Source organism: Vulpes vulpes, chromosome 1 (genome assembly GCF_048418805.1).
Source record: "Vulpes vulpes isolate BD-2025 chromosome 1, VulVul3, whole genome shotgun sequence".
Taxonomy (NCBI): Eukaryota; Metazoa; Chordata; class Mammalia; order Carnivora; family Canidae; genus Vulpes; species Vulpes vulpes.
Window position 1 is genome coordinate 163017390 of NC_132780.1, and position 14157 is coordinate 163031546.

Consider the following 14157-nt stretch of genomic DNA (forward strand, 5'->3'; position numbering starts at 1 on the left):
CATGCTTGTAAGTCAGGATTTTCCCCAACGCTTGTCTAAAGCACATTTTCCCCATGAGGGGAGAAAATGCAGTTATCTTAGAGTCCAGATACATTTGGGAAATGCAAGGCCAAACCAAGTAAAACAGATTTCTTTACTGTAGTAAATAATTGCTTTATATCACTTTTTTTGTTGTTGTTACGGTGGCTTGTGAATTTCTAAGAGGGAGGTATTACATACATTTTTCTAAGCGTATTGGACATTTTTGTAGAGTACCTTCAGGAACTAATCATCTGTGCCACACTTTTGTACAACTACTTCGGGTGTTTGCTTGCTTATCGTAGGTAAGTTCTGCTTTTCTGAAGGTAAATTTATACAATAAATTTATACACTCCTTTGGAATTTAGAAATTGGTTTTGAAACCCTCCATAATGGGCAAGATTCCTGGCAGAAAGAGAGACAGTGATGGGTTGCACCATGGTACCCACTAATTTATTGGTCAATTCATTCACTCCTTTAGTCACTTATTTTCTCACTGATTTCACATACACTTTGTGGAGCCCAGGGAAGTAGCTATGAACATAAAGATGATCAAGACCAGATGTCTTTTCATTAAGTCATCCAGATAATGCACATCAATCACTATTTCCCAAAGTAATTCTAATACATGGAAATCACTTGTGTTGGACTGAATTGTCCCTCCAAAATTCATATGTTGAAGCCCTAATCCCTAGTATCTTAGAATATAACTATACTTGGAGAGAGGGCCTTTAAAGAGGTTATTAAGATGAAACGAGGTCATCAGGGTAGGGCCCCCATCCTATAGGAATGATATCTTTCTAAGCAGAGGGAGAGAAAGCAGGGATGGGCTTGCACAGAGCAGAGGCCATGTGAGGACACGGCAAGAAAGTGCCCATCTATAAGCCAAGAAGAGGCCTCAGGAAAAATCAGTCCTGCCAGCATTTTGATCTGGTATTTCTAGCCTCCAGAACTGTGAGAAAATAAATTTCTGTTGTTTAAGCCACCTAGTCTGTGGTGTTTTGTTACAGCAGCCCTGGCAAACAAAAATACCACTGTTAATTGCTTATTCGGCCCCTGCCTTCCAGAGCTTTTTTCGGCTAGTTCTGATGTCTACTGAGGACTTAAAATTCCTCTATTCATATTTTAGAAAAATTTCAAGAGGACCGATTTGACTCTAAACCTCTTGAGGACAAGGCCTTTGCCTGTTACATCTCTACATTGACAAATACACAGGCATCTTACAGAATATCATTCTCATCTCTAACTCCTCTCTGCACATTAATAATTGAGGGACAGCCTAATACATCTTTTGGAGAGAGCAAGAAATAACAAGAGAACTATAGAGTATTAGGCATATAGCTAGATGCTTCAAATTTATATTTTCATTTAATATTTCTCTTCTATTTTGAGGCAAATGTCCTTACCTTGCTTTTCAGATGAGAAAACTGAGGTTCAGAGAGGATAAGTGATTTTACCCAAATCATGAAAACATTGGTAGAGTCAGAATCCAAACTCCTTTTTTCCCACTGAATATATATCTAGATCTATCTAGATATATATTCAGTATACACTATATACACACTAGCCTGAGGGAAGCAAGTACAAGTTTTTTATGATGATGAAAAGATGATTAGAACGTTTTCATCAATTGCTTAATTAGAGGAAAGAGGAAATCTGGCTAGGCATCAGCACTTATGAGAAAAACCTGGAAATTTTAGTTGACTATGTTTATTTCAGGGACATCATCATAACTGATACAGTTACCAACAAGTTAGGCCAATATTAAGTTGTGCGAATAAAAATAATGATTCTAAAAGCACTTACTAAGTGCCAGGTACTGTTGTTCTTGTTTTTTTTGTTTTTTTTTTAAAGATTTTATTTATTTATTCATGAGAGACACAGAGAGAGAGAGGCAGAGACACAGGCAGAGGAAGAAGCAGGCTCCATGCAGGGAGCCCAACGCAGGACTGGATCCTGGAATCCCAGGATCAGGCCCTGGGCTGAAGGTGGCGGTAAACTGCTGAGCCACCGGGGCTGCCCTGTTCTTGGTTCTTTATATGTATTCTTGATACTGCTATTCAGGAAAGCTAGTGGAAAAACATCAGTGTATCTGAAGGCAGATAACCAGAATGATCAGACTTTGAAATTATGCTACATGATTATTGATTGGATAAACTGGCAAAGTTTACTCTGGAAAAAAAATTTAAGATGACATGATAGCCATCTCAAATAGTTGAAAGCTTTTCAAGTAGTAAAGAGATTTAGACATAGAAATAGAATTAGGAGGTAGGGAGCTTTCCATTACTGAGAGTATTCAAATAGGTGTGTCAATGTACAAGCTAACAAATGCATTCATGGGAGTTCAAGTAGTCAAACATAAATCACTTAAATTTTAAGATTTTGGATTTTTAAGATTCATAAATATCACTATCTTCTTCTTCATTAATAAAGTTAGGGGATCCCTGGGTGGCGCAGCGGTTTGGCGCCTGCCTTTGGCCCAGGGCGCGATCCTGGAGACCCAGGATCGAATCCCACGTCGGGCTCCCGGTGCATGGAGCCTGCTTCTCCCTCTGCCTGTATCTCTGCCTCTCTCTCTCTCTGTGTGACTATCATAAATAAATAAAAAATTAAAAAAAATTAATAAAGTTAGGCTTATAGGAAAAAAATCTATTAGTGCTAGGTCCTTTCTGGAAGGAGAGAAACATCAATTCTCTCATCACCATTTCTAAGAGAGATATTCACTAGGAAACTGTTGTTCAATTTGAACTCTTCTCTATATTGATTCCATTATAATTATATTAACAGAATTCAGTCTTCAGGTTTTAAAGTCTGTAACTATACCTGTTTTGAAGAGATTGTCTGTTTATTTTTGCCCTTATCAGCAAGAGAAACTCATCCTTAATGCCTATCATTGGGGCCAGGCATTGAAGCAAAAGCTTCTTACAATGGGATATGGTTGGGTGTTTTTCTTATCTGGTATCAGTGTTTCTTGGGAAGTACCTACAGTGGCTAAGAAGTGAGTACATGATGATAGTGAGCATTATTAGAGGAATTCAAGTAGATAATCCATTTGCAAGCACCAGAGAAGTGCGGTTATGTGATGCGATGGGGTTACCCAGAGCCCCAAATGACAAATTAAATAGTTGCTAGGCTGTGGGGCACCTTAAGGGAGAATTAGGATAAATCACAGAACAGTCCTACTGAGGATGGGTCAAGAAAGACACTGCATACAATGGACCCAGAAAATCCAAGCCGTCAGAGGGGTGTGTGTATATCAAAATTATTTTTTTTTAAAAAAATCACATTGTTGCTATGAACATTTGACTAGTAAATGTGAAATATATCGTAGCAGGAAAAAAAAAAAAATGCGTCCAGAGGGTGTTCCATTCCATCCTGCTGTTCAGAACATCGTGGGTGCTCAGATAATATTAACGTTCCACGATGAAGATGGTAGCGAGGATGATGATGATTAATGCAATCCAAGGAAAAACAGGGCTGGGGAGGATGACACAGAGACCAGGAAAGGCAGGATGACTCACGGGTGAGAGGTACCTGGGGATAGAGCGATGTGGCGTGCACGTTGGCGAGCGTGGGGGGGAGGCTGGGGCACGCGGGCTCGGCCGGGGAGTGGGCGGGCGGGTGCCCGTGGGCGGAGCGGCTCCGGGACTGAGTGGCTGGCAGCTATGTCTGCGCGAGCAGCAGCATCACCCGGGAGCGAAGCCTCCGAGACTCCGCCTAACTGACACCCAAAACTCTCCCTCTCCCTCCCGCAGCCCCAAACTGGAGGCAGCGGAGCCTGCGAGCAGCCTCGGCGGCGGCGGCGGCGGCGGCGGCGGCGGCGGCCCCGGCCCCAGCCCCGGCCCCGGCTCCGGCCCCGGCCCCAGCCCCGGCCCCGGCCCCGCCCCCGCCCCGCGCGCCCAGCGCGCGCCGCCCGGATCGGCCGAGCCCCGCGCGAGCCCTCGCCCCCTCGCCGCGCCCGCCGCGCCCCCGCCCGCCTGCCCGCCCCCGCCGGCCGAGGCTGGGCTGCGGGAGGCGGCCGGGCGGCCCCGAGCCTCGCTCCGGCGACCAAAACAAAGGCAGCATCCGGGGCTGGGTGGATGCAAACGACCATGAAAGACTGGGTGCTCGCTCTCCCCGGCTCTGCTGCTGCCGCCGCCGCTGCTCCTCCTCCCGCCGCCGCCGCCGCCGCCGGGAGGGCTCCTCTGTGAGGGGAAGCAGGGGCGCAGCTGCTGGGCGTGAACCCGACAGGCGAGAGCCAGCGAGCCAGCGAGGGGGCGGGCAGGCCACGAAAATGTCCTCGGCCGTGGGGCCCCGCGGTCCTCGCCCACCCACGGTGCCTCCCCCCATGCAAGAGCTGCCCGACCTGAGCCACCTGACCGAGGAGGAGAGGAACATTATCATGGCAGTGATGGACCGGCAGAAGGAAGAGGAGGAAAAAGAAGAAGCCATGCTCAAGTAAGCCACCCCAGCCGCGCCATCCGTGCCTCCGTGCCTCCATCGGCCCATTCACCACTCGCTCACCCAATCCTCGCGGCTGGGTGTGGGGGAGGGGCGGCCAAGGGTGTTGGGTGGGGGGCGGAGGCGCCTGCCTTGGGGCCAGGGGCGCGGGGCTTGAGCGGGGAAGAGATGCGGGGATGGAGGAAGGAGGGGATGCCACCGGGCGGAGAGCCCAGGAGCCGCGAGAGGATGGCTTGAGGCTGGGTTGCAGAGGAGGACTGGGTGGATAGGGACCACCCTGAGGGTGGGGTATGCAGAAGCTGAGAAGAGCTGATGCCACCCAGGTGGAAGGGCCCCCGGGCTGGGAGCGGGTTTGTGGGCAGGGACTGAGTGGAAGAAAGGGGAGATGGGATGAAGAGGTGCTGAGAACAGCTCCTCTGCTCTTCTTGGAGTTGTTGAGGAGGTTGGGGTTACCCCAGTGAAGGGTGCCAGTATGTATCTAAGAAAAATGCCTATTTTAGTGTTCGTTTTGGTACTCATTCATCTCCAGATCAAGGTTGGGTCCTTTTTGGGCAGTTGCCATCTTTGGTAACCTACCTACCCAGCGTCTCTTTAATCTTTTAGCCACAGTCTTCTACACAGAATACCTGTGTGAAGACACAGTCTCTTACCCGTATACAATGCCATCGGCAATGCAAAGTTTTTAATAATGAGAGAAGCTGATGGGGACTCTGGCCTGAATAAAATAGAGGTTCCTCTTTACCGGTTTCCAAGAGACCTCCGGGGCCTGCTCCGTTCCTGGTGGAAGCAGTACAATAGGGGATCACCTATTTGTACACATCCCCTCTTCTTTAAAGCCCATCGACCTTTCAAGAGCTCTCTGTCTAGTGCCCCATTTTCCTTCGTCTGGGAAGGGGATTGGGCTCATGGCTGGCGGTGCAGGGGTGTGTGTCACTGCCTGTGCTGCTGCTTGTCATATTCTCAGACAAAACTGCTTACAAGGTACTGGCATCCAGACCTGGGTTTTCCTTGCTCCTTAGCATCACCCACAGAGTGGAGCTGAATGGGACTTTGACCCTGCCCTCCCTTAGGAGGTCTTCTCGTATTCAGGAAAGTTTTCAACTTGAGGGTAAAGGAATTTGGAGACCTCGATTGGCACTAATTCCTTGGTGTCTCCTGTTTAGACTAGAAGGTGTATCTGGGGGCAGAGGATTGGCATGAAGAGCCAAAGGGAACCTGTTGCATCTGGAGTTAGCTGAGAGCACAGAAGGGGCAGGGAGGAAACAGGGGTGACACCCAGGCACAGAACACACCCATCAGGGCCTCACCCCCACCCTGGAGGATTGCCTCCTAAAGAGAAGATGCTGCCACTGAAGGTTTCTTCTGCTTCCTCTCAGTGCAGCAGTGCCTGGAAGCAGAGGAAGAGAGGGAGGCTGCATTCACAGATGCATGGGTCCCCACCAATGTAACCGCCACCCAGATGGGAGAGGGGGATATTGAGCAAGCGCAGTGGGTCCTGGGTCACAGCAAAAGAGTAGAAATCCAGTCATTCCTGCCCTTTCATTGTAGACTCAGAAAGGGTCCATTAACTCGGAAGGCCAAAGCTGGCCTCATTCTATACAGAGCAGCAGGTTTCCGGATTCCCTGCTCCTTCTCATCCAAAAAACAAATACCTTAAGCCTGCCGGCTTGAGGGAGGCAGAACCCTCATTAATCTGCTGCCTGCCCTTAGTGCAACAATCACATCCCTGGTGCTGCAGGCTTCCCCTCTTCTGAGACCTGAAGTAATGGATCATGTCTGATGGTGCTGCTGTTTGTCTGTCTGGTTGTCAGTCCGTCTGTCCTCACTGGTTGCAGTCCCTGCCACCTGTCCTGGACACCTTTTACGCTGGTCAGGATTTACAGGTTGCCTATTCCTTTTGCTGCTCACTGCAGACAGCAGGTGGATGGAGGCCTCTAGCAGCCAGTGGAAAACATGAGCTGCTGCCTGACAGGGTCCCAGTAGGAAGGGGAAGGCACAGCGCAAGTAGTGGCCATCACACCTCTTTGTTGGCCGTTTCATGCTGGTGGGGAGAGAGATTTTAAGTGGGAGAGGGTGAGTTTTAGGACAGAATTCCAAATCTGCTGACTGCCTAAGGATAGCACAGTAAGATTGTATGGGCTTATATGGACAAATGAAAATGAAGAATACCGTCCAACTGCTCATGTCTAAAACATCTTTCCCGCTGCCGTTCCTGTGACTGCTTTGCACTAGCTTGCAAGTATTGTTCATTTATTGCAAGGATTCACAAACTATCGCAGTATGTGACGCTGTTATACAACAGCCCTCTATAATCCCAGACCTCTGCATTAACTTTATCAATCAGCCTCCTCTGTTAATGTCTTGGCCTTTTGTGCAGTGCCAGATTGGTGAGTGTTTTGGAATCCCGGTGTGCTGCCGTGTAAGCATGTCATATTGTCTGCAATTAGTGGAACAGTGCTGTACTTTTTTTCTAGAGGGCACTTTATGTCTTAAAAACTGGTGATTGTCAAGGCTATTCCGATGACACATATATATGGGAACTTAATGACACAGTCATAAGTGGTGGCCTTTTCTCAACTTTGCATAAAAATAGATTGGAAAATGATGCTTTTCATGGGGCTTTGAAGTATTTGTTAAATTAGAGATAAGTTTTTATGGTAACGCTTGGTCCATCGTATCACATATCTGAGAAATTACTTTTACAACAGACCACACAAAGCTAAAGTTCTGGCCACAGGAGTTAGACTTAAAATTCACTTTTGTCATCACTGCAGAACCATCACCTTAGGCTGCCTACTGTGCTGTCTCTCTCTTCACATGTGTATGAATGTGTGAGATGTTAGTAGAAGATAGAAAACTGATGGGTGAATATGGGAAGGATTAAATACAGAAAAAATATATTTGTGTATTTTCAACAGTTTTGCTTATAAATTACTACTTGAATTTGGCTTTGATAATATCTTTAAATATGTGTAAATGGAAAAGAATAATCAAGCTAACTATTACCTCAAGATTTTAGAAAAATTTGACTCGAAATTATAAGTACTTAGTCATAAAATAAATCATTTTAATGTTGGCAAAGTGCACTAATTTTAAATACCATTGCCATATAACTAGAAATAGTTGACTCCCGGAAATAATTCTTAATGAGTGATGTAATTATCTGCAAATCAGAGGTCTTTTCTTATTCCTAGTAGGGTTTTTGGTATGTATGTGTGTGTGTGTGTGTTCTGGAGGCTTTTTGAAACCTAACTTCCTCAATGAATACTCTTTCAAGTAACTGTCACCAGACACCATAAGCCAATATATTACTTGAGTTGAAAACTGCATTATCTGGGACCTAAATCAGAGAAGATCTCATTAGATCTAAAATCTTATTCCCTTTTTTTATAAAAGCTTCATAGAGAAAGGAGCTACAGAATAGTAAGAGAAGAGAAAAAAATAGCAGCAGAGAGTAAAGGGATGGTTTGAGGATGGGAGTTGAGAACCATATTGAAATATTTAATAAAATTCTAACATTTGTTGAGCATTTACCTCATGCTTGCCATTATTCTAAGTGGTTATTGAATCAAATGCCAAATAGTTGAACTATGCTCAAGTTTAATACATGCATATTTGGATTCTCACAATAGCCTGTGCAGAAGGTAAGTCAGGTCATATAATCCTCAAATCTTCATCCTACATCAGAGAATTCCAGTAATACCCTAAGCTTAATATTACTAAGCAGTAATACCCAAGTACTCACATTACTTGGCCCAATCAGGATTCAAACCCAGACCTTTTATTCTAAGTCCAAATGTTTTCCCACCCATGACTCTGACCTTCTACCAAGAAAAAGCTTGCATTTTATCTACCTTTTCCTTAAATTAGTTTGTGCTCTTTCCTCAGTTTCAGAGAAGTGGTTTGGCAAAAGATTAGGCTGACTTAGTAGATCAGTTGCTGATTATAGGATGGCCTGGAGCTTCACACACACTCTTAATAGAGTTTTTCTGTGGATTGAGGACAAGAGAATTGCCTCCAGTTTGAAGAAAATGAAAAGCATCATTGTATGGTAGAAAGGCCATTAATTGTGGATCCAAGCTTTTGGGGTTCTAGTTCTAATTCTGACACTGTGTATATGTGGGCAAGATGATTTAAATGGGGATTCTGTGAGGGTCTACTTTACATACAAATTCTGCAATTCATGGTGTGAAATTGATTTATAAAAAGTATTTGCTTTAGACTTCTCCCTCTCCCCTTAACAGGGAATCAGATGCTGACTTTTCACACATCCGTAACATCTACCTCCTTTATGAAAGGAGAAAGAAAATAGAAGTAGAACTCTTGGAACCTCAACTTTTTTTCTTCTTTTTCTCTCTCCAACCAGTAATGTACCATTATGGCCTCAAATGGATCTAGAAGACTCAATATGAAAGACCACAATTAGCAAGTGGGAAAAGAAGGAAAAGGAGATGGGGCAGCTGGGGAGGAGTGCACATAGAGTCCCTGTGGATGCAAGTATCATGTTTTCATTGGGGTTTGCAGAGATTTTCATGTCTTATGTCCCAGAATACTATCCATGTTGCTGAGGCAGGGAAGGGTAAGAAGGAATAGAAAGAAGGCAAATAGTAATGAGGAAATGCTGCTAAAACACGAGCTGGTGTCTACCATTTTTGAGATGTTGTGTTAAATAGAAAAGGAGAAAACTTACCATTTTACTGGACTCTTTATGCCATTTATGGTTAGGGCTATGTTTAGAGAAGGTTAATCCTGAACTCTATTAAAGTTTTCTTCTTTCAATAAAAACCTATCTTAGTAAGTGCATGTGCCCAGGACTGAATTCCCAAATGTTCCTGGAGAAAATATAGAATAGGGAAGTCTTAAAAAATGAAAGGTGTGAGGAGCTATCAAAGAGAATGGAGGGAAAGAGACATAACCATTAGTTCACATTTTTGCTCATATGTCTTGACTTTCTTTTAACTTGTATGTATTCTTTCTTAACCAGAAGTGAGGAGGCACCATCGTTTAAATAAGTAGATTACTAAATTTGAAGTAGAATATGGAAACCAGTGTGGGCTATATGTGCTACTGCTGACTTGAATAGAAACACAACATCTTGGGAGTGTTATTTGCTCAACTTGTTAAATGAGGAGAATGATTTATCTTAAACCTGTGCAGTAAGCTTCCTGAAAAGATATCAAATAGGAATTCCTGAAATATTATTTTCCTACTCTTGGAGTTGACAGATGGATGAGGCTGATATACCATGGATTATAAAGTCCATTGTATTGCATTGCATATATCTTTGTGAACAATTTAATATTTTTAAACAACTTTTTACATTTTATTCTGTGATATGAATTGGATATTTTAGGGCTGGTCCTGCAAGTTGAAGTAACTTTTCCGAGGACACGTGGCAACTAGAGTAAGAGACCAGAACCTATGTTCATTGACTCTAAGTTGCTAATCTTGTAAATCATTTTAAAAGTATATCAAGCAAAAATAATAATAATACAAAAATAAAAGTTCGTCAATCTATGAGTATTACAGTTTGTTTCTCTGTTCTATTGGGTCGGGGGAGACAGTTAACATTTATTGTGTGTCAGGCATGTGGCTGGATACTTCACATGTTTCACCATGCCCTGAACTTACCTCTTGATGAGAAGTTCATCCTGTCAGTATTCTCTTTGTTTCCTAGTATTAATGAAATTCTCAGCACTAGCTAGATACCTTCCTGACTCTTTGCTTATTATATTTGATTCTGGGATCCAGAGAATTAACCTAAAAGAGGGAAGAGAAGAATTTCTTATGGGTAGTAGCATTTTCTACCCTTTTCCAGGTCTCTTCAGTCTCTAGATCTGGCCACAGATTACTCATTAACCCCATGTACACCAGGGGCTTTTCTGATCTGTTTTCTCTTCTGCGCATGGTGTTAAGACCTTAGCATTTCCCCACCATTCTCCACCATGAGGTTATCACTCCTCGCTACTCTTGTTCTCAGTTTTATTTATTAGGTAGGCTATTTTGAACAAAGTGTCATATGATAGGCAGTTCAACAGTGAGATCGTTTTTTCAGGCATTGGAATGGGGTAAGCATTGGGCTGTTGGGACAGAATAGAGAGAGTCCTTTGCTGAGAGCCAGATGTTGGTGTAGTTACTACAGTTTTAAAACTGCCGTGATCAGAAGGAGAGGTGTGCATCAAACAGTTGGATAAAGCAGTGAACTAAATTCTGGTCTTAACATTACCACTTTCTGTGATGTAAGTCTCAGTTTCTTTATGTGTAAGGTAGAATTGATTATGTCTGCCCTGCTAACTTAGGTGGAAGTAGGTAGTGGAAACTCCCTTAAACTTGAAATTTCTGTACCAAAGAAAGTGCTATTATTATCTTTACTTTGGAAAACTATAGAAGAATCTCAAGATTATCTTTTCTTGTGGTGACTGCACCTAGTAGGGGTCCTGTGGAAATGAGTTTTATAGAACAGTTCCTTCATTGTATCATGCTGACAGTCCACTGTGGCAGAGGCTGCAGCTACAAGTTGGAGAATTTGGTAAGGAGGCACAAGGTAAAATGAGTCCAGAGCTTGGTTTGAGGTGGTATTCACCTTCTTTACATTCTTCTTTCTTTTTTATTAAATAGTTCATTAAGTCTTTAGCACAAAAAGCGATGCGGGCAAAATGATAAAGTCTGAAATAGCTAAAAGGCAACCCTAATTCAAAAAGGTGAAGACAAATTAGTTTATGGTAATTCCTCATCTTTTACTAGAAAAAGACCTATGGTTTTAGTGCCACTGGATTTTATAACATTCATTTTCAGAATGGCTGAATAAGGGGCCATATATTTGTCAAGTAGTAGTTTCTCTAGCATGTCAGTTTATTGTTGAGTAATGTCATAGATTATATGTTTTTCAGAATTCTTTAAGATTTTCTACTGAGTGTGTTGGGTTTTCTGTATGTATATTCTCACACTCCGTCATCAAGTTTATGTCCACATATCTTGATCTAAGTCGGTATTCTGTGAATGTCAAGAGGGGAATATATGACATTGACTTTAGATTTTCTACCTGTGTCTCTGTGAAAACTTCCTGTACGCATGGATGTTTATTTAAAGGGAAAAATAGAGTTGTTTAAAAGGACAGTGACTGTACATGTTGGTTTGCCCAGGAGAGTACCTATTTATGCCTATTTCACTCTACGGTTATGGAAAGTACCGCTTTTTCTCAATTTTGTATTTCAATATGGACAATAAATTATAATGTCTTCTTCTTTATAAGTTTTCCATCCCTGACCCATTATTATTCTTTTAAAACTTAAGAAAGTCAAGCAATTAACAGTCATAAAATATATCTTATCAATAAAGAATACAAATTATAGAGATACTTTGAAAATCATTGGTAAATGGAAGAGCTTTTGCTGAGAATGAGGTGTTATCTTTATGGAGTCTCAGTGGAATGCTACCTTTTATGGCAAAATAGAATTAAAAATTTCAAAACATTTTTCAAAGAACAGTGGCTGTGAATTGCAACTACATGCAGGACTCTGTTTATGAATGTTCTCCTTTGGGCCTTGCAAAGGAGCAGCCTGTAGTTTAGAGAAGACATTTAAATAGATTTTAGAATGCTACATTTTAATAATTCTTCCAAGTTTAGATATAAAATAAGATAATGTCATAGAAAGTAATTTCATGCAAATTGAAAGTAATTAATATGCTTAATTAAATATTAGCTATTTTAAAGAACTATAATGAACCCAGCAGTTACCTTTATGTAATATAACAGGTAATACCTTGCTAGTGATTTACATAGTGTTTAGTCTTTGTGTGTGTTCCTCATCATTATATAGGTAATTATTGTTTGAAAGATGCCATTATATTTACATAGAGAAGATAAATGAATTGAAAACCAATAAAAGTATCTGCACTGTCATATGAATTTAGCTTGCACAGTTTACCTTCTTATGATGGACTCAAGCATGTTCACAAATGGGTGCTAGGAGTAGTGTAGGAGTTCTTGATGGGGTTTTCCGGCTGGATTTCCTACACTTTGTGTAGTCTGTTTGATTAGCTACCCACTTACATTGCTGTGCTCAAATATGATTGATATTTGAGCAGTATTCTGGGAGATTACTGATATTCTCAAGAATATCAGGTTATTTTAAAATTGTAAGCAATCAGTGCACAAGCATCATGTGCCACATTACCATTCTTGATGTTTAAACATAGCTCTTAACAAATGCAATGAGAAGCTCTTTATTTGAGTGGCTAGCTGTTTTGTTTTCAGTTTATGAGGTTTTATATTTTAGAAAAATTGGGCAGATGGTATGAAATATCTAGAGAATGTTTAAATCAATATATTAGGTTTCTTTAAATATAGAGTAGTATATATATCCACATGTAGAAATTCTATCCAGGTCAGAAAGATTACATAGTGTATTAGTAGAAGGAGATGAAAACAAAGTAACCAAATAGCTTTCCCTTTTATATTTCATACAATTTAGCAGATTTATCTTTCTTTGCTATCCTGCCTTGTAATATATTGGAGCTTAAGTCTTCTTTCCTAACCCTTTTTTGGAGGGGTGAAAAACTTAATTTATTTTAAGTCTTTGTATCTGAAATAATGGGAAATTGAACTGAGCTGGCTTATTTATTTGGGATATTAAAATTTTGGTAAGAGTAAAAATCATAAAGATTCTACTTTGATATTCTTCATGATCATCATGACGATTGTCATAAAAATGTAACTTGGAAAAATAAAACATAGTACAGTCTTTTTATGAATTAGGCTGGCTATTTCAATATAAAGATGTCTACATACCCTAGTCAAATTTAACCACCTAATAGTTATTACCTAGAGTAGTGCAACCTGGAGAAAAAATTTAACTAGTCCAAAAAAGATACTATTCTCTGAGTTTTGTTCCAGACACAGGCACTGAAAGGGATTGCATGGTATTTGGAACTCCAAAGGCCTAAGCTGTTAATAGTTGCTATTGAGTAGAACTATGATTGGTAATCTGTCAGGTGGCTATCTATCTGGTCCCTGCCTTCCATAAAAGTAGCATAGTTTAAGGTTCTTGGAGGTCCACATGCAGAAAAATTAGAAAAACAAACAACTTACCATCCCAGGCAAAGTAGCATATAATTTACCTGGTGAAGTAGTGCAAATTTTTAAAAATATGACGTATGTTTTGGGAAAATGCTAAATAAGCCATAGAAAATAGTTCAAAATGAGTGGTGGTTATAATAAGAGCTGAAGGACTTTCTGAAGCTCTCCCTTGGCCTTCTTTCTATAACTCCATTTCCTTCTGATTTATCTTCTCCTTTCCCATGTGTCCCTAATCAATCTTCTGTTGATAATCAAATTTTGCCCTTCCTGTGGGTTCTCCTCTCAACCTTCCACTCCCATATTATATAGTTTCTGGTCAATCTCAAACATACTCATGGCTTCAATCATACTTAGATGTTAATGATTTCCAAATATATCTTACTACCTTAGAATTTTCTACCAAATTCTAGATCCATGTACCTAACTACCTGCTAAATATCTCTACCTGGATGTCCTTGGGAACTTCAAACCAGTTGTGATCCATCATAAATGTCTTGATCTTCTGCCCAAACACAGTGGTTTTCTTATAATCTCTATCTTTCTGGGTGACATCTTCAGGACGACTCCTTATTGAATCCATTGTCAAATCCTTCTGATTCAATATTCTTAGAATCCTTTGA

At 41.5% G+C, this 14157-nt stretch overlaps 1 protein-coding gene across 49 annotated transcripts in view; it reads left to right on the top strand.

Annotated features, from left to right (window-relative positions):
- The first annotated feature begins 4016 nt into the window (after positions 1-4016).
- Positions 4017-14157, top strand: part of RIMS1 (regulating synaptic membrane exocytosis 1) — a 471964-nt gene continuing 461823 nt past the window's right edge. For 46 of the 49 annotated variants that reach the window (XM_072735168.1, XM_072735249.1, XM_072735203.1 and 43 more), the window contains exon 1: positions 4045-4455. In XM_072735168.1, coding sequence (XP_072591269.1) covers positions 4292-4455 — 164 coding nt within the window. In that variant the 5' untranslated portion in view covers positions 4045-4291. Of the gene's footprint in view, positions 4456-14157 lie in introns of all 49 variants that reach the window. The other 3 variants (XM_072735172.1, XM_072735169.1, XM_072735185.1) reach the window with 2 other exon arrangements.